This window comes from Gopherus flavomarginatus, chromosome 5, assembly GCF_025201925.1.
Source record: "Gopherus flavomarginatus isolate rGopFla2 chromosome 5, rGopFla2.mat.asm, whole genome shotgun sequence".
In the NCBI taxonomy this organism is placed as follows: Eukaryota; Metazoa; Chordata; order Testudines; family Testudinidae; genus Gopherus; species Gopherus flavomarginatus.
The window spans coordinates 27,799,185-27,823,114 of NC_066621.1; the positions used below are offsets into that span (position 1 = coordinate 27,799,185).

Below are 23,930 nucleotides of genomic sequence, written 5' to 3' on the forward strand. Positions count from 1 at the left end.
CCAAGGTGCTTCAGTAGTTCCATCTCGCTCTGCCCCATCAGAGCACCGAGTGCCAGAGGCTACAGCTAGCAGTCCCCCCTCCGACTGGTACAGAGGAAGCACCAGTCCACCCACCAGTCTCCCCGGTTCCATTGGAGCAGGAGGTGGCCCAAGAGCAAGAGGCCACACAGGCCCGCTCATCCCCAGCATCTCCTCTTCCTCTTCTCTGGATGAGGCAATGGCAGGAACATCCTCCTTGGGCCCTCCTCCAATTGACCTGAGAGCTCATCAGGACCTCCTCAGGAGGGTAGCACTCAGTATGAACCTCCAGGTGGAGGAGGTCCCAGAGGTAGAGGACCCGGTAGTGAGCATTCTGTCGGCAGATACCCCCGCCAGAGTGGCTCTACCATTTATCCAGACCATCCAAGCCAATGCCAACACTATATGGCAATCCCCAGCCTCTATCCCTCCTGCGGCCAGGGGAGTAAAGCGTAAATACATGGTACCCTCTAGGGGGTACGAGTATTTGTATGTCCATTCTCCTCCTTGCTCACTGGTCATTCAGTCCGTGAATGAGAGGGAGCGCCATGGCCAACCGGCGCCAGCCCCGAAGTTGAAACAGGCTAGGCGAATGGACCTGCTCAGCCGAAAAGTATATTCGGCAGGCGCCCTACAGCTCCGGGTGGCAAATCAACAAGCCCTGCTCAGCCGCTATAATTACAACACCTGGGCGGAGGTGGGTTGGTTTACGGAGCTACTCCCTCAAGACTCCCACCAAGAGTTCGCTGCCTTCTTGGAGGAAGGGAAAAAGGTGGCCAGAACTTCCCTCCAGGCCTCTCTAGATGCAACCGATTCAGCAGCCAGGACTCTGGCCTCAGGTATTGCCATGAGACGCATCTCATGGTTGCAGGTTTCCAACCTCCCACCAGAGCTGCAGTATACCATCCAGGACTTGCCGTTTGATGGTAAAGGTCTTTTTTTGGAAAAGACTGGCCCTAGACTGCAAAGCCTGAAGGACAATAGGGTCATAATGCTTCCTCTAGGCATGCATACGCCGGTGACTCAACGCAGGCCTTTCTGTCCCCAACCTCACCGCCCGTACTTTGTGCCTAGACACAGACAAGACTTGGGAGGCGGCACGGACGAGGTGGGCGTAGATGCCAGTCAGGACTCCAAGGGAGCCAAAACCAAGGTCCCTTGAAACCACTAGCGGGACCAAAGTCCAACTTTGGAAGGTGCACCCGAGGACAGCGTACCAGTTACAGGCCAGGATCCTTTTCCTCCCTTCTCCAACTGTCTCTCCTACTTCCTCCCGGCGTGGTCCCAGTTAACCTCAGATCTCTGGATCCTACGCACGGTGAAATATGGATACCACCTCCAATTTGTTTCAACCCCACCATTCCACCCTCCAGTCCCGTCCCTCTTCAGGGTCCCCTCTCATGAGCAATTCCTCTTGCAAGAGGTGCGGACGCTCCTCGCCATGGGAGCGATAGAAGAGGTACCAAAGGACGAAAGGGGCAAGGGGTTTTACTCCCATTATTTCCTAATCCCCAAGTCAAAGGGAGATCTCAGACCTATCCTAGACCTGCGAGGACTCAACAAGTTTATGATAAAGTTGAAGTTCCGCATGGTATCCCTGGGGACCATTATCCCATCCTTGGATCCTGGAGACTGGTATGCTGCCCTCGATATGAAGGACGCGTACTTCACATCACCATCTTTCCTCCGCACAGGAGGTACCTTCGCTTCGTAGCCGACCGTCAGCACTTCTAGTTTACGGTTCTGCCCTTTGGCCTTTCTGCGGCCCCAAGGGTATTTACAAAGTGTATGGCCGTAGTCGCCGCATATCTCCGCTGATGTCGGAAACACGTATTTCTGTATCTGGACGATTGGCTAATCCGAGGAACCTCCAAGACGCAAGTCACCCAGCTTGTGGGCATCGTCAGGGACCTATTCACACGTCTAGGCCTGATGATCAATATGGAAAAATCCACTCTGGTTCCCACACAGAGGTTAGACTCCAATCTAGCCAAGGCCTCCTTACCACAGCCGCGGTTTCAGGCAATGGCAACAATCATCTGAGGTCTGCAGAATTTCCCGATGACCTCGGCCCACACTTGTCTCGGTCTCCTAGGTCACATGGCTGCCTGCACATTCGTGACCAAATACGCCAGACTCCGCCTCCGTCCTCTCCAAACTTGGGTCAACTCCGTATACCGCCCGGGCAGGGACCCAATAGACACGATAGTCACCATTCCCCCGAGCATTCTAGGCTCCCTAGACTGGTGGCTGACTCCCTCCCTGGTGTGTGCAAGGCTGCCATTTCATCCACCCCAACTCTCAATGTCCTTGACGACAGACGCATCATCTCTCGGCTGGGGTGCTCACCTCGGACACCTTCGTACACAAGGCCTTTGGTCATCTCAGGAACTGGCGCTTCACATAAATGTCCGAGAGCTGAAAGCAGTCCACCTGGCGTGCCAGGCGTTCCAGCAACATTTACAAGGTCGTTGTGTCTCAGTGTTTACAGACAACACAACGGCCATATGTTACATAAACAAACAGGGAGGGACCTGATCTTCCCCCCTTTGTCAGGAGACCATCTGACTCTGGGACTTTTGCATAGCCCACTCAATAGATCTGGTAGCGTCCTTTCTCCCAGGGGTTCGGAACACTCTAGCGGATCAACTGAGCAGGTCCTTCCCGTGCCACGAGTGGTCGATACACCCGGATGTTATTCATTCGGTCTTCCAGAAGTGGAGATTTCCCCACATAGACCTGTTCGCCTCCTGCGCGAACAGGAAATGCCAGATGTTCTGCTCCTTCCAGGGTCTTTCACCGGGGTCGATCTCAGGCACATTCCTAATGCTGTGGAAGAACCAGCTGCTCTATGCCTTCCTACCGTTCCCACTGGTTCACAAGGTCCTGCCAAAACTCCGCAGGGACAGAGCGTACTTAATCATGATCGCTCCAGCGTGGCCCAGGCAACACTGGTACACCATGCTGCTAGACCTGTCGATAGCCAACCCAATTACCCTACCACTCCACCCAGACCTCGTAACGCAGGACTACGGCAGTCTTCGCCACCCAGACCTGCAGGCCCTTCATCTCACAGTGTGGCTGGTGCGTGGCTAAACCAGTCGGAGTTGCGTTGCTCTGCATCGATACAACAAGTACTCCTGGGTAGCAGGAAGCTTTCCACTCGGTCAACGTATCTAGCCAAGTGGAAGCGTTTCTCCTGCTGGTGCGGAATGCAGAATGTTACTCCCACTGAGGTCGCAATCCCTACCATCTTGGACTACCTCTGGTCTCTTAAGCAGCAGGGCCTGGTGGTATCTTCATTGAGGGGCACTTGGCAGCTATCTCTACCTTCCACCCAGGAGAGAGTGGCCGCTCCGTGTTCTCTCACCCTATAGTTACTAGATTTCTCAAGGGCCTGGAACGCCTATACCCCCAAGTACACCACCCTGCCCCTACCTGGGACCTCAACCTAGTCTTAAACAGACTTATGTCTCCACCATTCGAGCCGTTGGCAACTTGCTCGCTGCTATACCTGTCCTGGAAGACAGTTTTCCTCGTAGCCATTACATCGGCCAGGCTAGTCTCCGAACTTCGAGCGCTCACGGTGGACCCACCGTATACTGTCTTTCACAAAGACAAGGTGCAGTTGCGACCTCACCCAGCATTCCTCCGTCTTTTTCATCAGTTTTCATATGGTACCGTCTTTTTCATCAGTTTTCATATGGTACCTTCTTTGGATAAATATTATGACAACCAAGTGTTATGTCATAACTTTGTCAGGCATGGTAACAGTTATATAGTTACAGACAGTGAATCTTTTTCCAGTGTACAACCCTGCAGGACTAGACCACGTGACCATGAGGGTTCTACATCACCACTTGAAGCTTAGGTTGGGTTTCCACTGGAGGACCCTGTGAAGTTAGGCTTGGCAGGAAGTACTGTCCAGCAGGGCCTATGTGGCAGCCCCTCAGCCCACTCGTTGGCTGATGCTAGTATTTAAACTAGGAACCCATCATGAGTAGCTGTCTGAGCAACAGTGCAGACTGCCTATCTGTTTCCGTTCCAGACCCTGTTTGTTGTACACCCTAAACTCTGGCTTCGCACCGTGGTTTGTCCACAACTTTGCAATTTGATAGCTGTCTGTGACCTGGCACCTGACCCCAACTTCCTGATATCCTGACCCAGCTGACCCACATTCAGTTTGCAAATACCTGGAGGATGAAAGGGTGATCACTAGCAGCCAGCCTGAATTTATTAAGAACAAATCATGCCAAACCAGCTTCATTTTCTTCTTTTGATGAGGTAACTGGCTTGGTGGATAGTGGGATTGCAATGGACATAATATACCTGGACTTCAGCAAGGTTTTTTATACAGTCCCACATAACATTCTGATGGGTAAGCTGCAGAAATGCAGGCTACCATTAAGTGGATACATAACTGGTTAAACAATTGCAAACAAAGAGAAACTATTGATGGAATGATGTTAGATTAGAAGGTGGTCTCAAGTGAGGTTCCACTGGGATCTGTTCTGGCTTCAGTGTTTAACACCCTTATTAATGATCTGGATGTAGAGCATACTAATCACATGTGCAGATGACACAATGCTAGTGGGAGGATTGCAAAAACTTTGGAGGATAGAATAAAATTCAAAGAGATCTTGATAAATTGGAGAACTGGGCTAGACAACTAAATGAAATTCAACAAAGACAAATGTAAGGTGCTACACTTAGGGAAGAAAAATCAAACGGACAAATACAGAATGGGAGATAACTAGCTTGGCAGCAGTACTGCTAGGAAGGACCTGGGATTTATCATGGATCACAAGCTCAACATGAGTCAACAATGCAATGCTGTTGTAAGAGTCTGATAGAGGTCTCCCTACGGGATTGGGGAGCAGGCAGATACCGGACACAGTGTTAGTATAGAATACTCTAAATGCATTTTTTATTTATTACAATATAAACCCCACTCACTCCACATTCACACTCCCTTCATACTACACCAGAGTTCTACATAGGTCAGAATGAAATCCCAATGACCAGTCAAAATTCAGTCCGATCACAAGGTGTGGGGAGATGGCATTACAAGTCTCTTCTTTTTCAGAGTTCTGGATCAATGTCTGACTCCAAATTTCAGATATGTTAGGCAATTATTTATAGACCAGTTTGTCACGGCATCAACTTTGTTTCTGTTTATGAAGCCTTTCACCTCTCACTCCAGACAAACATTTCTGGGCAGGCCACCATAATCTAAGACGTTCCATTTCCCCCAGTTCTTGCATAACTGCACATCTGGTGTTATTCCCTTCTCTGCTAATTCTTCGTATTCCCCATGGACTTAAAATTTGTTTTCGCACAGACATTTCTTGATCACTCATATCCTTAATTCTTGCTTTAGCTGCCAGCATGCAATTCACATGCTCATGTCAAACATACAGCATTTATACTAGACCCATATAACCTATAGTGTTTTAAAAAACATATACATCACAACACTGTTGCAAAAAAAATAAATGCACTGTTGCATTAACAGAGGCATAGCATACAAGTCCTGGGAAGTGATAGTACCTCTCTACTTGGGACTGATTAGGCCTCAGCTGGAGTACTGTGCCCAATTTAGTTCACCACTGCACAGAAAGGATGTAGAGAAACTGGAAAGGACCCAGAGGCAATCAACAAGATTGATCAAAGGAATGAAATGCAAGCCATATGAGCAAAGACTGAAGGAACTGGGCATGTTTAGTTTGGAAAAGAGCAGATTGAGGGGAGACATCATAGCAGTCTTCAAATACTGCCGTTAAAAAGATAGAGAAAAATTATTCTTTCTTGCCATAGACAGCAGGACAAGAGGCAATGGGTTCAAACTAGAGCATAGTGGATTTAGATTAAATCTCAGGGAAAACTTCCTACCCAGGGGTGAAAGTAGGGGCTGGGCTGGGGCCGGCTCTGGTCCCCAGAAGGGGCAGGGCCTTGGGCGGAAGGGGCAGGGATGCGGGGGTCAGAGCCAGTTCCGGCCCAACCTGTACCGGAAAGGGGCTCCGGCAGGAGTTTAAAGGGCCCAGGGCTCGGCCGCCACTACCACCCTGGGCCCTTTAAACCGGTGCTGGTGCCCCAGCTGCCACTGCTACCTCAGGGCTCCAGGGGCTATTTAAAGGGCCCAGGGCTCCCCTGCCTCTACCACCCCGGGCCTTTTAAATAGCCGCTGGAGCTCTGGGGTAGCAGCAGCAGCTGGGCTCCAATGGCTATTTAAAGGGCCCAGGGCAGTAGAGGCAGCGGAGGTCTGGCGGCAATTTAAAGGGCTCTAGCTGCTGCTGGGAGCCCCAGGGCCTTTAAATTGTCACCTGGGGAAACTGAGGTGCCATACCGGTGCGTACCAGCTTTCTTTAACCTCTTTTCCTACCTCTAAGAACAGTTAGGACAATGGAACAGACTGCCTAGGGAGGTTGTGGAATCTCCTTCACTGGAGGTTTTCAAAAAGAGGCTGGATAGCCATCTGTCTTGGATGGTTTAGACGCCGTATATCCTGCATCTTGGTAGGGATTACAGATAATCTTTGTGTGTGTCCTTCTAACCCTATGGTTCTATGATTCTGTGTTTCTAACCCCAACTCTGCTATTCACCTGCCATCTGCAGATTGTGCCTGACTCCGACTTTCTGATATTCTGACCCAGCTTGACCCTGATCCTGCAATCTGCCTGCAGGTTGGTTCCTGACTCTGACTTCCTGGCATTCTGACCTGGCTCATGTCCAACTCATCTCCTAACTGCAATTTAGCAGCTGACCAGTGAACGGAGGCTGCCTGTGACTTGACCTGACAGCCAGCAGGCGTTAAAGGGCCCATAAGGTCACTTCAGACAGACACCTTATCAGCCGCATCATCAAGATTATTCCAGAAAGAGAAGATCTGGATCTAATTTTACCCAACCAGCCTGTCCTCTACCTTTGGGCAGGCAATCTGTTTGACTTGCTTATCAAGGGCTGTTACCTAATCTATGACTGTGTATTAATTATATTGATTATTTAAGAATTCCCAGTTATCACTTTGAGGTTTGACAGGTTCTTGTCTCAAGATCAGGCCCAGTATTATTAAAATCACTGTTCAGTGGGAACCCCAGTGTGCATGGTCACACTTTAGGAACCTTTGTGTATTTACCATAGCTTTATTAATACATTTAGCAAGTCACAAACACTCTTACCCAGCAAGGTAGGTAGAGATACAGAATGTACATCTAAACATCCACATACTTACACCATCCCTTGCAGCACAACCTGAAATCTTAGCCATTATCTTCTTCATCACAATCATCTTCCTCATCACCATCGCCAGTGGCCATCATCCTGGAACCTCCCAAGGGTTACATCTTTCCCTCCCAGGGCCGGCTTTACTATTTTTGCTGCCCCAAGCGCCTGAACTGCTGAAGCAAAAAAAAAAAAGGCCATCCTTACTGTGCCGCCCCAAGAATGGATGGAATGCCGCCCCTTAGCATGTGCCACCCCAGGCACGTGCTTCCTCCGCTGGTGCCTGGAGTCGGCCCTGGGCCCTGTTTCCTCCTCAAGCACACAGGCTGGAATACAATTTTTATGATATGTTTGCTGATGCCAGTAAGCCTAATGTATATTCAGTAGGGGTTTCTCCCCTCTTTATTATTTGTATTTCCTCACCCTACTAAAGTTGGGTTGCCTTGCTCCTGTATGTTAGTATATTAACAATCTCAACTTATTATCATAGATGTCAGTTCATTGCCTTGGCACTCCTGTGGTCAGACATCTGTAGATGTTCCTATCCTAAAAAATCCAAAATCTGGTGTTAGTTCATATTCCTGTGACTGCCTGGCATTGTTATGTACAAACTTCTCCCTTAAATATTCCCAATTCTCCAAAACTTAGGGGTGACCATTTATCTGTGCCAAATTTCATAGGCCTCAAATCTTATGCTAACTGCTGAAGCAAGTGTCTTACAAGAGACAGGCCTATAGGTTCCTTGTGTTTCTGCTAAATAAAATAAATACTAACATTAGCGCTATGGGCTACATAGCAGCAGAACACTTGTGAACATCCCATCCCCATCGATTCAAGGACAGGCTGTCTTGCTTCTACGGTGTTTGGGAAGCAATAATGTTATAAAGATTGGTCCTAAGAACTGTAGGATCAGGTGATGCCATGCAATTTCTGTCCATCGCCACCCTCCCACCTCTCTACCGCATCCCTTTTCAGGGACCCCTTTCATAAGTCACTATTTTTGCAGTAGGTCCAAACTCTGTGTGCTCTGGGTACTCTACAGGAGGTTTGTTGGAAAGAATTTCTTCTGCTGGTACTTCCTGATCCCCAAGTCCAATCTCCGCCATTTCACCACGTACATCAAATACATCAAATTTAATGTGGTTACTTTGCTACTATTCTTCCCGCACTGAATTGCGATGAGTGATTTGCTGCTTTCGATCTCTGGGATGATTATTTTCAAGTGGCTATCTTTCCAGGCCACAAGAAGTTCAGCAGATTTCTCTTTACTGGTCAACACTGTCAGTACATAGTTCTCTTCTTTAGCCTGTCATCATCCCCTTACATCTTTACCAAATGCATGACGATGACAGCAGTCTTTTGGAGTTCACATCTTATTGTATTTAGACAATTGGCTGGTGAGAGGCAGATCCAAGGAACAAGTCTTCAGTCATGTTCAGGTCACATTGGACCACTTCAAATGATTGGGATTGATTTTGAACACACCAATGTTGACCTTGAATCCAACTAAAAAATCAAGTTCATTGGGGCCCTACAAGTTTGAGGACCTTTCTCCCATGCAAATGTTTGAAGCAAGACTGCATCTTGTCCTTTTCAGACATGGTTGAGGTTTATCTGTTGCCCAAATTGCCAGTCATTGGACAGGCTTGTTCAAGTGTCTCCAGAGATAGTAGACTCATTACAGTGGTGAACAGAACAATGTGTGCCAGGGTGTTAGCTTTACCTATTCTCCACTGGCTAGAAGAGTAGTCATTTATTCCTCTACAATAAGTTGGGGAGTGCATTTGGGAGCATTGAAAGTTCAAGGCTTATGGTTGTAATAGGATCACATTAGGGCACAGCAATCCATATGCTCACCAACAATCTGACTGCAAGGTATTATGTGCACAAGTAGGGAGGAGCCTGCTCCAACCAGCTACATCAGGAGGCAATACATTTATGGCATTTCTGCATCAGGGAGAACATCATTCCCTCAGCAGCTCACTTATTCTGTGGTCCAGAATCATTTGGGAAATCACCTCAGCAGGAATTTCTCCCAGGATCACAAGTGGTCTCTGAAATCCAGGGTGCTGAGGTCTATCTTCACTGAATGGGGCATCCTGGCTATCAACTTGTTTTCAATGAGACACAACAAGAAGTACCATCAGTTTTGCTCTTGAATGGGTTTAAGTCCAGACTCCTTAACCGATACCTTCCACCTCAGTTGAGGATTGGCTGTGATCCCAGTGATCCCACAAGCTGAAGTTGGATCAGTTCAAAAAGATTGTCATTGCCTCAGCTTGGCTGAGTTAAGGTTGGTTCTCCAACCTACTCAGTGTGTTGGTTCAGCCTCCCATATCTCTTCCTCTTCATCCCAACCAACTAACTCAGCAGTATAGTCTACCTTATGACAATAACATCTGCAAGAAGAGTATGTGAGCTACAGGCTTAATGGCGGAGTCTCTGCATGTGCACGTTTTCAAAGACAAAGTGGCTCTGCAGCCATATCCAAAATTTTTGCCAAAAGGGTTTTCACAGTTTCACCTGAACCAGCTAATTAATAATATATGGAGATATACCTATCTCAGAGAACTGGAAGGGACCCTGAAAGGTCATTGAGTTCAGCCCCCTGCCTTCACTAGCAGGACCAAGTACTAATTTTTACCCCAGATCTCTAAGTTGCCCCCTAAGGATTGAAATCATAACACTGGGTTTAGCAGGCCAGTGCTCAAACCACTGATAGTTTATTTTTCCAGTGTTCTTTGCTGAACTGCAGTTGAATGCAAATGAACAGTGACTTCCCATATTGGATGTGAGACAGTGCTGGGTGTTCGACCTGGACAGAACTAAGCCTTTTCGAGCATCGCCTGTTTGTCTCCTAGCAGATCGAATGAAGGGTCAGGCAGTCTCGGTGCAAATGATTTCCAGATGAATAACTTCCTGCAATACATCAGCTCAGACCATGCCTCCACAGAGATTGCAGGCTCTTTCAATGAGGGTCCAAGCAACATCATTAGCATTCCTCAGTTTTCAGTATTGGACATTTGCAGGGTTGTTACCTGGTCTTTTATACATACATTTAACCAGGCACTATGTGATTACTATTGTGTCTAGGTCAGAGACAAACTTTGGGAAGGCAGTCCTGCAGACATTGTTCAAGTAGTCTCTAAGCCCCACTTCCTACGAATATTGCTTGTGAGTCATCTAAGTGGAATACACATCTGCAGCCACTTGAAGAAGGAAAGAAGGAAAGATAGGTACTTACTTGTATTTTAACTCTTGTTCTTCAAGATGTGGGTATGACGTTCCCCTCTAGTGTTATCTGGATCGGTGATCTGCTAGGTCACTCCAATCCTTGACTCTGGGAGCGAGCCTTACCAGCCAGCCTCTAGCATGTAAGCTGCTCCTTGGATTGTGCAACCAAATGACAGTAGCCAATATCTCTGGTCCAGACACAACCCTAGGAACTTCCATCTTGCAGTGTCCAGTTATGCCCACTGGACGCTGCAAGCTTATATGAGTTGGTCAATTTAACAAAGAAATTGATGTGTACCAGGCTTGTTATCCCAAGGGGACTCTCTGACATGCTTCAAACCAAACACGCTGCTTCAAGTAGAATAAACAAACAGATTTATTAACTATAAAGATAGATGTTAAGTGATTATAAATCAAAGCATAAGTCAAATTTAGTCAAATGAAATAAAAGCAAAACGCATTTTAAGCTGATCTTAACACTTTAAGTGATCTTACAAACATAGATGCATCTCACCACAGGCTTCCTGGTTTCCCTTCAGCCAGGCTCTCCCCTTTGATCAGCGCTTCAGTCACTTGGTGGTGATGTCTGTAGATGGAGGCAGAAGAGAGAGCCAGGAGCATGGCAAACATCTCTCCTTTTTATCATGTCCTTTCTTCCTCCTTGGCTTTGTCCTCCCAGAGTCAGCATTACCTCATTGCAGTCACAAACTGACCAAAGAAAGGGCAGAGACTCACTCAAGAGTCCAACAGATCCTTTTTTTTATTTGCCTAAGCCTGCATCCTTTGTTCCTGTGAGGCTGGGCTGGTTTTGTCCCATACATGCCCTGATGAGGTGTTAACTGCCGCTCTGCTCTTGGAGAATTTTTGCCTGGGCTTATTTTAAGCCATGAAGACACATTTTCAGCCTCATAACTATATACACATGAAATTATAACCTATAACATTACTATAACATTATTGTAACAACAATTACTATAACATCACTATAACAACAATGCTCAGTGCATCATGAGCCTTCTGAAGATACCCAACATGACAAACTTTGCATTAGATACCACATAATCATTTTACAAGGATGAACATGGGGGTGCTGGGTGTTCCCCCAAGTACAGAGCATCACAGTGGCTGCAGATGTGTATTCCCTGGACCACTCTCCATCCCCTCTGTATTGAGGTCTCTATTTTTGATGTTTGGTGCAAAGGAACTGAGGGTGGTCAGGGTGACGCTGCCCTTATATAGCCAAGGGAGGAGATAGAGCCACAGGGCATGAACATCTGTTCCCCCCATATACTGCTAGGCAGAATTCTCCAGCTTCAGTGAACTGGGTGTGCGCACACCTGTGTGGAATACATGTCTGCACCCACATCTTGAAGAACAAGTTACAGTACAAGTAAGCAACAGTCTTTCCCCATATGCTTTCAATGGATGGGAAAGATCATTGTCCAGGCTAGTTCTTCAAAGCAGTTCCCCCTTTTTACCAGCATCATTTCAGGCTTGCCTGGGTTGTGTTTGTTCCAGCTACTCTTCATCCAAGAGCTGACCTCTTGTAAGTACTCTGACATCTCAGTAGTGGCAGTGGTTTCCTCAGTGGAGAGTAGATCTAAAGTTGGAGTCATCATATTGCTGACAGACGAGCCCAGGATATCTCACTTTCTGAAGAGAGGGGGAGATGGTATGGTTCCCTGCTGGGGAAGAGGAGCAGTTTTCATCTCAACTCTCTGGGTTGTGCTAGAGAGGAACAATTGGAGCCAATGTAGTGTTGTACCATGTACTCTAGTTATGTTATATTAGCAGTACCTTGTGGCCTACACCCAAGTATTAAAAAATAAATAATAATCAGTCCATCTTTTGGCTTCCTTTCCAGCCTTTAGAGAATTAGCTTGTTGTGTGTATGTGTGTATGTAAAAACGGGGAGAGAGAGAACTTACTGAGGGAAAGCCAGGTCAAAGAGATGAGTTCTGTATTTAGTTCAGAATGAGATGAGGCCATGGGAACATAAGAATTGCCATTTTAGATTAGATTGGTGGTCCATGTAATCCGATAACCTGTCTCTGAAAGGATGCATCCACACCGCATTTTTCCTTCGGTGACGTGTAGTGCACATACCCATGTAGCACCCCCACCCCCACCCCAGCATGGGTCTAAATAGAAGTGTAGCTGGTGAGTAGAGTAAAGACATACCTAGATGGTACTTTACTAATCCAAGCTGTGCCTCCCTATCTACAATGCAGTTTTTAGCAGTGCAGTGTCCCACTGCTAGGAGTCCAGCAGCAGGGAAAGGCTCCAACAGGGGGAGGCATTAGGGGAAGTAGCTCCCTGCTACTGGAGCCCTTCCCCCACCACAGGGAAGGACTCTGGCAGCTCCCTGCTTATGCAACACTTCCTTGCCACAGGGAAAGGCTGTTATGACCCGCAGGTCTCAAACTCAAGCCTGCAAGATTCATGGGAGCAGCCATGCTCCAACCTTCCATCTGGCAGCTGGCTAGTAATAGCTTATCTGGGACTCAAAGCCCAGCCACAGTGTGAGGCTCTGCCCTTGCGGTCTGATTGGTGAAGTCCCAGAGTGGATGATTGGTGCTACTTAAACCAGAAGCAGGAACAGGAAGCTGTCCGAAGAACTGGGATGCACCCTATTCTGGACTGTGCGCCTTGTGCTTCCTGCTCTGCTACCCATTCCAGCTACCTGCTATCCGATCCTGTTTCCCTGGTCTGATTTCCTGGCATCCTGATCCGTCCTGTCATCTGACTTGTGATTCCCTTCCTCCAGTTTGTCTCCTGCCTCTGATCCCCCGGGTATTCTGACCCAGCCTGAGTCTGGTTCCTGACATGGGTTTCTGATCTCCATTTTGTCTCCTGCTTCTGACCTCACAGTATCCTAGCCCAGCAAACTCTTGCCTCCTGTCTCATGATTGCAGTCTGGCTGCCCACAACCTGGCCATGACAAAGGCTCCAGTAGCAGGAAAAGGCTCTGGCAAAGGAAGAGGTAGTGGGAAGAGGCTGAGCCTTTCTCCGCTGCCTTGCCTCTGCCAGAGCCTTTCACTGATACGTTTAGCGACACATCACAGAGTGGATGCGGTGTGCTTTTCACTGCGGCATGTAGCTATGTGTACACTACACACTGCCGAAAGTGGTGTGCAATGTAGACATAGCCACAGTGACCAGCACAGAAGAGATATTTGCATATTCACAGCATATTTGTTGAAAAAGAAATAACTGTACAGTGGCTATGCCAGCCAACCCAGAAAACTAGAGCACAAGGGGTCATCAATGGGGAAGATAATGTGATTCTGCTTCAGTAAGTGTACAGTATTCCGGTAAATTTGCAGACTGTCAGGAGAAGAGAACCTGTAAACTTAGAATCTGTAAGTCATTGAGACACAAATATGGAATCCCACTGAGCCATTTTGAGAGAGAAATTGCTATGTAATAATCCAAGATAGATATGATAACTGTAGCTATATTGTGAAAAGTGGTATTTACGAACTCCAACTTCCAAGCTAGTGAATACCTTCTGAAAGATAATGGTCAATAGTTTTCAGTATCATGCCTCAAGTTTCCTAAAAGCCATTTTTTAATTAATGAAATTAAAACATTTTTCAGATTTTTTAATTATGGAAAAGACAATTTTGTTTCTTCTCCAATAATTAAAACAAAGACTAAACATGAAAGAAAAACACTTCACTTTTTGGCCAAGAACAAGCATGAGAAATCTGAGCTCAAGAGTAACTTTTTCAGAAAGCTAAAAGCACTTGAAAAGGCCACAAACTGCATTCCTATAAAAGCCTTTGCAAAGGATTCACAGAATGCTGTTAAATTGGTCCAAATATTAAGAGCAGCAGCAAACAAATGTTACTCTTATTTTGAAAAGAAAAAGACTCTAAACATCACATATAACTAAAGGCGACAGATCCCATGGTCACTGAACATAGTCATCACCCTTCTCCTCGGGGCTTATGATGAAAGAATCTCCTCAACCAATTTTACTAAGTGTTTTGTAGGAAGAGAGGGTGGAATTTTGCCCACGTGTGTATAGTAGACACTAATGGTCCTTTTGTTTGCTATCACAGTATGTTCTAATAGTTTAAGTAAAATCATCAGACCCTGGACCCAAACCTGGAAGGGGTGAAGGACCCTCCACTCCCACTGTCTTCCAGGATGATGCAATTTGTGAGTCTACTTATAACATATTGTGCTTTCACACTCGTTACTGACAGAAGGAAGACCGAGTCCGGGGACATGCAGCCATTGTCACAGCTCGCTGTAAGTGGCTAAGGAAGAAAATTATACAGGCAAGAGAGAGATTGAAACAGGCAAGTATTTCACAGAAATAGTCTTAATTAACTGTCCAAATTTGAAAACAGTTATTCAGCAAAGAATGATAAAAAAGATTGAAAATAGACTGAGATTTCCTATCTGTGATATAGACTTGTAGGGCCAATGGAACAGTGCAAGGAGTTTTAGACTGGGCTTAACTAGTCTGCAGGATTCCCTCGACAAAGGGCATTGGGGGTGTTTTGAGGCAGGCAATGGGCATGATGGAAAGGGGCTGATGTGTGATGCACTCCATTGATCCTGTACTGTCTGAGTGGTTCCTATCAGGCTTTTTAGCTGGTGCAAGTTGGAACATCCCTGGGGCTGCTTTAACTTGAGTGGAGCCGAAGTGGCCCCCAGACAACTCAGGCTTAAGAAAGGTGTAAAGCTGGCTTAGAGCAGGCCTGTTGCCCAGAGGAGGCACTAAGGGGTGCTGCCTTCTCGCCTGCTATTTATAGCTGTCTCAGCTAGAGCTCCCAGCACTGAACAGGGTGTTGAGAGAAAATCTCGACACTTCTGCCATCCTGCCAGCAGTGGCTGCTGTGGGGCTGTGTCCCTTGCAAGGCAGCAGTCTCCACTCAATTTCTGCCACTGCTGTCTGCTGAAGACATCACCAGGGAGAACCAGATGCAGAGAAGGGGTCCACCAGGGGCAGAACTGCAGGAGGAGTCTGAGGAGCATGAGGAAGGGAGCCAAAGAAGCATATGGAGGGGAACAAAGGGAGGTAGGGCAGAGGTAAGGGAGCAGAAGGACTTGACACTCAAGGGGCATAAGGACCTGCAAGCAGTGGGGTAAGAAAGATGATAGGGGTGCAGTGGGCTGAAAGCAGAGTAATGGGGAAGGAAGGGGAAGGCTGTGATCATGGAAGAGGGGATGAGAGTTAATACATTGACTTCAGTAGGATTAAAGTCAAAGAGAGACCAAAGGAGATGGAAGATCTGAAGGGAGAAGGAGAAAAAAGGAAGAGAGACCAAAGACTGGGGCCCTGGGTTGGGAGGGGATACCATAGGGACAAGGAGGTAACCCCTTGTAATTTGGTGAGAGACTCCAGTGAGAGGTGGGAAAGACCCTGAGGATCCCAGAACTGTTGGGAGTGACTTCAGGGAAGACAGAGAGAAGAGAAGGACCTGCAGGGTAGTGATGGAGGGATTTCAACAAAGAGGGACACAGTAGTGGGGATTACTCGAGGGAAGAGAAGAGGGTTCCCAGGAGAGTTGGGATAAGAGACTGCAGGATGTAGGGAAAGAGCCTAGGAGACACAGAAGGGAGGGGAGAGTTTGTACATCCAAAGACGGATAGAAAGATAGGGACTGCAGAGCAGGAAGACAGTGAGGCTGAGTATTGGAGCTAGTAGAGGGAAAAGAGAAGGGAGGAGGTCTGGGTGGAGGGAGAGATTCAGGTTCCATCTCTTTTTACATAGCCTCAGTCACCTTGTACCTAATCACCTCCCAGGCATTTAAAATCATCCTGTCTGCAAGGTCATCACTAGGTATATCTGGGGAGGCCCAACTCCCTTTCACACAGTTTCCTCAAACCAGCTTCAACCACTCTGTATGGTTCTTTCCCCTGAAGCCCAGTACTGGCAGAAAGCTGACCTGCTGCACTAACTCTGCAGCTAGTAGCAAATTCTAGTCTGTTCTGCTCCTGCTGGCTGCCCATTACACTATGAAGTGGGAGCAGGAAAAGAGATGCCAAGGAGCAGCAGTCCTTTCCTCTCTGCCCATGGCAAGGTTCCCCAGGGTATATGAAGCAGGAGAAGGGAGATATATACACAAGAGGTGTAGGAGTTAGCTTGATACACAGTCAACGTATCACATGTTAAGTAGATTGCAAAATGGCTAACTGATAAATCTCAAAGTAGTTGTTAATGAGGAGTCGCCATTAGGGTTGTTTCTAGTGTGGTCCCTCAGGGATCGTTTTTGTGGCAAATACTATTCAATATCTTTATCAATGATCTGTATGAAAATATAAAATAGCTAGTAAAGAGACAGGCTGGTGAAATGGTAATGATAGCGACAGGTCAGTTCTACAGAGAGACCCAGATTGCTTAGTAAACTGAGTACAGTCAAACAATATGCATTTTAATAGGACACACATTAATAGAGCCTGTCTTTTGGAAAGCGGTAACTCAAAAAATTACTTAGGAGTCATGGTGGATAATCAATTGAACATGAGTTCCCAGCATAATGCTGTGGCTCTGAGGGCTAATGCGATCTTTCGATGTGTAAACAAAGGAAATACTGAGTAAGGAGGAGTTATAGTCTCTGTGTACTGTGTTGGTGAGATCATTACTGAAATATAATGTCCAGGTCTGGTGTCCAAAACTCAAAAAGGATCTTGGGAGGGGGAAAAGCATTCAGAATGGAGCTACAGCTACGATTTGTGGTCTTTAAAACTTGTGCAACATAAAAGGCTGAAGAAGCTCAATCTATTTATCTTTTATCTATTATTTTAAGAGGCAACTTGATCATAGTATCATCAGAAATCTCCCTGTACAGGCAGATGGCTCTGTAATCTAGCAGAAAAAGATAAAACAAGATCCAATAGCTGGAAGCTGATGCTAGACAAATTCAGACTGGAAATAAGGTGCACTTGTTTATCAGTAAGGTGAAACAATCATTGGAATAATTTACTTAGAGATGTGGTAGAGTATCTGTCACATGAAGTTTTAAAATCTAGATTGGATGTCTTTTTTTTAAGAGAGATGCCCTAGTTCAAGTACAAGTTCTCTTTTGAATGCTTGTCCATATTCCTATTTATGGGGCACATGCATCTGAGTTTGGAGTCTTTTGGCCAGGAGCATCCATTATGACCATACTGTGACAAAGTTCCTCCTCTACCTTGATGGGTCCTGCGCTTATTGGCAGATTTGCTCGCCTCACAGTTTTACCCTGTGGGTCAGGAAACAGTCCAGAGACCTTCCCCTCCGGTAGAAGCCACAGTTCAGGTCAATTCCTCCTGTGTTTGATCAGGAGTTGGGAGGTTTGGGGGGAACCCAGGCCCGCCCTCTACTCCTGGTCCCAGCCCAAGGCTCTGTGGACTGCAGCTGTCTAGAGTGCCTCTTGGTACAGTTGCATGACAGCTACAACTCCCTGAGCTACTTCCCCATGGCCTCCTCCCAACACCTTCTTTGTCCTCACCACCAGACCTTCCTCCTGATGTCTGATAACACTTGGACTTCTCAGTCCTCCAGCAGTATACCTACTCACTCTCAGCTTCTTGCACATCTCTTACTCCCAGTTCCTCACACACACTTCCTCTCCTCTGGCTCCCCCTGGCCTGGCTGGAGTGAGCCTTTTTATAGCATCAGAGGGACCTTAATTAGAGTCAGGTGCTTAACCGCCTCACCTGACTCTTAGCAGGTTAATTGGAGTCAGGTGTTCTCATTAGCCTGGAGCAGCCCCTGCTCTGCTCACTCAAGGAACAGAAAACTGCTTATCCAGTGGCCAGTATATTTCTCTTCTACTGCTCCGGGGTTCCCAATTGGCCTGGGTCTATCATAAGACATATACCCTGGGTGACTTTGTAGCCTGCACCAAGGGCACAGAAAGGTGGAGCAGGGCAACCACCACTTGGTTCCTCTCACCATCTTCAAGGCAGAGCTGCTCATTGTCCATTCTATTAGGCAGTACTGTCTTTCTTATAGTGTGTGTGTATGTGTCCCCACTTCTCAGTTATTTCCCAGTTAAGTTAGTATAGTTAATTAGGTAGTTTGCCTGTTGGCACTGTTAGTGAAATTCTGATAAGCTTCCTTTCACCAGGAAAATGTATTTTCCTTCCCTGATACAGGGACAGCTAATGGTAAGCCCTCCAGATTTAAATACTTCCCCTTGTTCGAGGATGCTCTGCCTGTTAATGATGGGCACACAAGATGTTTGTTTTGCTTGAGAGAATTTCACAATCATTGAGAATGTTTGTATGTCCACTTCCAAGAGGACATTGAGATCTGGGAACACCTGTCTTCAGCTGTTTCTAATGGACAGATCCAGGAGACCGGCTTCAGACCTGCCTGGCTCTAGAAGCAATCCTAGCTTGAGATCTAGTGCATTACAAGCCCCATTAGCTAAGGCTTCTGCTTTAAAGTCTGATAAATCTGACACACTCCTCGTGAAGAAAGGACAGGGTATGGAGAAAACAAGAGCTAGTTCTTCTTCGAGTGCTTACTCATATCATTCCACATTAGTTGTGTGTGCTCGCCACATGCATTAGTGCCGGAAGTTTTTCCCTCAGCAGTATCCGTAGGAGAGAGGCTCTGGCACTCATTGGAGTGGTGCCTGCATGGCGCAGTGTAAGAGGCATCACTGGCATACCCCACCCTCAGTTCCTTCTTGCCACCAGTGATGGTGCATGAAACATTTGCTGCTCTTACTAGTGTTGCTTAGTCTTCATTTGTATGAACTAGAGTTCTTGTAAAGTTAGTGTACATAATTAGTAATTGAGTTAGTTAGCCCTTAGCAGTAGTTAGAGTTTTGTTAGTCCCATCAGGGACTTAGCCAGAGGACAGGGCATGCCCTGCAAATGGCCCATGCCCATGAGCGAGCAGCATAGTAGCTGTCTCAGGTGTCTTGGTGAAGGACACGAGTGATAAGTGCCAAATCTGCAAGTCCTTTAAACCTAGGACCAAGAAAGAGCTTGAGATCAGACTCACTCTTGATGGAGTCGGTGCTCACTCCAGCTCTGGAGCAAAGGTCCAAGTTGGCACCCAGCACCATGGCTTTGGTGTGTAGTACCCCACTGGTGCCATCGATGAGCCGGCACCAATCCCCATCCACGGCCCCAGCCAAGAAGTTGAAGAAAGCTGGTAGGGAACTGTCTTCTACTCCCTGCAAGGGGAAGGACGGGGGCTGGGGGCGAGCTAAGACCCACAATGGGTGGCTCATCTCCCCTGTCAGGAAGTCAGGCCTCAGCTCACGTAGAGCGATGCAGCCCACCCCGTTCCTTGCCTGGAAGTCAGAGGCGAGCCTTCATCAGCTTCAGGTGCCTTTGATGCCTGAAGGGCTCCAAACTGCGCAGAAAATCCTGATGCTCCTGGTGCCGCCCACACTGGCCCTGGCATGCCCAAACCTCAGAGTAAGACTGCCTTGGGACCTTTCTGTCCATCCTCCCCTCAGTGGTACCGCTCCCCATCACGAGGGACATCCCACCACTGTTCACCTGCTTGAAGCCATCATGCCTTGGATTTAGGGAGGCAAATGCATTGGAGCCTGCTACAGTCACCAGACCTTGGGTACCAGCAGAGGGATTTGAGGCGGACTTCACCGGTTATCTGGCACAGACCTATGGAGGTACGCGCGTCTTAACAGGAATGTTGGGACTGGCCCTTTGCGTCACTGGAAAGCCGTAACAGATCCCTTGAACAATTGGAAGACCGCAACCGTGGGCACTGCCAACGTTCCCCAAGACGAGTGTCACCATATGGGGGGAGATCCCCCAGGCGCCTGACCTATGCTACCTGCAGGTTCCGGTCCTGGTCCTTGTCCTGGTCTCGAAGCATGAGGCGTGGATTGCCAGTTTCCTTGTGGTGGATCTGATGAGTGCCGCCAGGCACCAAGATCCCCACGAAAGTGCATGTCCTGCTTGGACCGGTCCTCCTCTAGATGTGACCGTGATTATCACCAAGCACAGGATTGCTGCTCCAGTGGATCTGGGTCACTGGGTAGCAATCGCTCCACATATGGCTCTGGTATGGAGCAAGGCTCCAAAATTCACGGGGCAGCCTCCTAGACTCTCAGTGCTGCCTGCATCATCGCTAATGAAACCTGCCCCATGGCTGGGCCTGTGGTACCCCCGGCACCCATGGGGGTTCACCCAGCCCTCCCAGACTGCCCGCTCGGCATCAGGAGCCTCAGACAGGCCTGTGGCATCAATGACCCAACCCCCTCCAGTGCCTGAGGCCCCGGGGGATAAGACCCAGCAAGTTCATGTAGACCAAGGGGAACGGCAACCAGTGGTTGTTGTGGAACCCGTGGTACCAGCCTCTTCCTCGTTGTCACCGAACAAGACCATCACGGAGCCCCCTCACCTAGTTCCTCCACACCAGGAGTTGTTAAAGAGGGACGCACCCAAGCTTGGCCTGCAGGCAGAGGCTGCAGGAAGTAGGGAAAGAGCCTAGGAGACACAGAAGGGAGGGAAGAGTTCGTACATCCAAAGAGGGATAGAGAGATAGGGACTGCAGAGCAGGAAGACAGTGAGGCTGAGTATTGGAGCTAGTAGAGGGAAAAGAGAAGGGTGGAGGGAAAGATTCAGGTTCCATCTCTTCTTACATAGTCTCAGTCACCTGATTCTCTCTAGGTTGTCCTCTGAGGCTCAGCAGTTGATTCAAGACCTCTCCTTCGATGGCCAGGCCCTGTTTGTGGAGCAGATGGAGAACAAGTTACATGGGCTGAAGGACTCCCGAATCATCCTAAAAACCCTGGGGCTCTACGTTCCGGGCCCGGCACATAAATGGTTCAAACTGCAACTTCCCCAGGGGCAAGAGAGCCAGACCCAGCAGGTCCCACCATACAAAAAGCCTAAGGGCTACAGATGGTGCATGAGCCACCCACCTCCACTCTCTGCCTAGTCAGGCTTGACCTGCTCCAACCAAGGAACTAAAAAGTCGTTTTGAGGGTGCATCCAGAGGCAACCTACCAGTCTGTTTCCTGGATCCTATTTTCTCAGTTTTTTGCAACTGCCTTTCCTCCCAGCATGGTCAACGATAACTTCGGACCGCTGGGTCCTCAGTACAGTGACTCACAGCTACACCCTCCAATTTATTTCCACCCCTCCCCACCTCTTTTCAGGGACCCTTCTCATGAGAATCTTCTCAAGCAGGAGGTTTAGAAGCTCTTACAGCTGAGAGCGGTGGAGGAGGTCCCGCTTCCTTACTGGAACACGGGTTTCTGTTCCCAGTATTTTCTGATCTCAAAGGCCAAGGGTGGTCTCCGTCCCATCCTGGATCTGTGAGACCTCAACAGATACCTAAGGAAGCTAAAGTTTCTCATGTTCTCCCTGGCCTCCATTATCCCCTCCCTGGGTCTGGGAGACTGGTATGCCACGCGCGACCTGAAAGACTCATACGTTTATGTAGCGATCATCCCAGGACACAGACGCTTTCTCCATTTTACGGTTGGCTCAGCCCACTACCAGTTTGCGGCCTTCCTTTTGGCCTGGCTACAGCACCAAGGATGTTCACCAAGTGTATGGCGGTAGTTGTGGCCTACCTCAGGCATCGGGGTATCCAGATTTACACATACCTCGATGACTGGTTGGTCAAAGGCAGCTCCAAGGCTCAGGTCAAACGTGATGTCACTACGCTACAAGCCATGTGCTGCTCCTTGGGACTACTGGTCAACTACAAAAAGTCCACATTAGTTCCAGTTCAGATGACAGAATTAATCCGGGCTGTGCTCGACTCAACCCAGGCAACAGTGTTCCTGCTGTTAGACAGGTTTCAGGACTTGACGGACCTCATCGTGGAAGTGTCTGTATTTCCCCTGACAATGGCCAGAGTGTGCCTGTGCCTACTAGGCCACATGGCAGCTTGCACATACATGGTCTACCATGCCAGCCTCCGCATGCGACCCCTGCAGCAATGGCTGGTGTAGACCTATTCCCAATCCAGGAGCCACCTGGAAAACACCATAACCATTCCTCCGGTGGTTCTCACCTTGCTGTGTTGGTGGACCGATCGCAAGAAGGTCCTGGAAGGAGTCCCGTTCAACAGTCCCACTCCATCTGTTGAGGTAATGTTGAATGCTTCAGACCTCAGTTGGGAGGTGCACCTCGGACATCTCCGGACCCAGGGGATGTGGACCCTGGAGGAGATAATGTTACACATAAATGTCAAGTTGCTCAGAGTGGTCTGGCTGGCCTGCGGGGTTTTCCTGCCACACCTGTGGTGTGAATCCTGACAGACAATTTGGCCTCAATGTTCTACATCAACAGGCAAGGAGGAGCGCGTTCTCATGCCTGCCAGTCCCTCCCTGGAACCTTAATCTGGTCCTTTCCAAGCTTATGGGGCCCCCTTTCAAGCCCCTGGTCTCTTGCTCTCTCCTTCACCTCTCCTGGAAGGTGGCGTTCCTGGTGGCCATTACGTCGGCAAGGAGGGTGTCCGAGTTGAGGGCCCTAACCTCGGAGCCTCCTTATACAATTTTTTATAAGGACAAAGTGCATCTCAGGCCACGCCCTAAATTCCTCCCTAAAATAGTGTCACAATTTGATATGGGACAGGACATTTGTTTGCCAGTACTCTTTCCTAAACCACACACGGACCCGAGTCACCATAGCCTGCACACTCTAGATGTCCGAAGGGCCCTGGCGTTGTATTTGGAGCAAACTATACCTTTCCGCAAGTCGGCGCAATTGTTTTTGCCCATAGTCGATAGAAAGAAAGGACTTCCGGTCTCAGCGCCACATATATCATCATGGATTGCAGACTGCATCTGCACATGCTACGAACTCGCCAAGGTTCCAGCCCCAGCGATCACGGCTCACTCGACGAGGGCACAAGCGTCCTCAACAGCTTTCCTGGCTCACATCCCAATCCAGGAGATCTGTAAAGCAGCCACCTGGTCATTGGTGCACACATTCACAGCCCACTACACAGTCAACCAGCAGGGCTGTTCTTCAGTCAATTGCCCCATGACTCCTACCCTCCTCCTATAGTAAGCTTATGAGTCACCTAATGTGGAATGGACTTGAACAAGCACTCGAAGAAGAAAAAACAGTTACCTACCTTTCGTAACTGTTGTTCTTCAAGATATGTTGTACATGTCCATTACACTTCCCACCCACCTTCCCCTCTTTCGAAGTCTCTGGCAAGAAGGAACTGAAAGGGGGTCAGGTTGGCAGGGATATATATGCACCAGCATAAAGGCACCACTGTAGAGGCGCCCCTGCTGACCTGATGGGAACCACTAAGGGAAACGTTTCTGAGGTCCGTGCACGCAGTGCATGCACTCCTAATGTGGAATGGACGTGAACAACATGTCTCAAAGAACAACAATTACAAAAGGTAGGTAACCATTTTTTTAGGACACTAAAATCAATCAAGTTATTAAAAAAGAACTTTATTATTAAGAAAAAAGGAAAAGAATCACACCTGCAAAATCAAAATGGAAGGTAACTTTATCGGGTAATAAAAATATTTAAAACACAGAGGACTC

The 23,930-nt window shown here is 48.0% G+C and overlaps 1 protein-coding gene across 11 annotated transcripts in view; it reads left to right on the top strand.

Annotated features, from left to right (window-relative positions):
• The window catches only part of LZTR1 (leucine zipper like transcription regulator 1), a 261,156-nt gene that overhangs the window by 170,315 nt on the left and 66,911 nt on the right, over positions 1-23,930 (top strand). For 10 of the 11 annotated variants that reach the window (XR_007774752.1, XM_050956118.1, XM_050956120.1 and 7 more), the window contains one exon: positions 14,688-14,783. The exons of the other annotated variant lie outside the window; for it this stretch is intronic. Coding sequence is in view for 9 of the 10 variants with exons in the window: in XM_050956118.1 (XP_050812075.1) it covers positions 14,688-14,783 (96 nt within the window). In the remaining variant the exon portion in view is untranslated. The remainder of the gene's footprint in view (positions 1-14,687; positions 14,784-23,930) is intronic. 11 annotated transcript variants of the gene reach the window in all.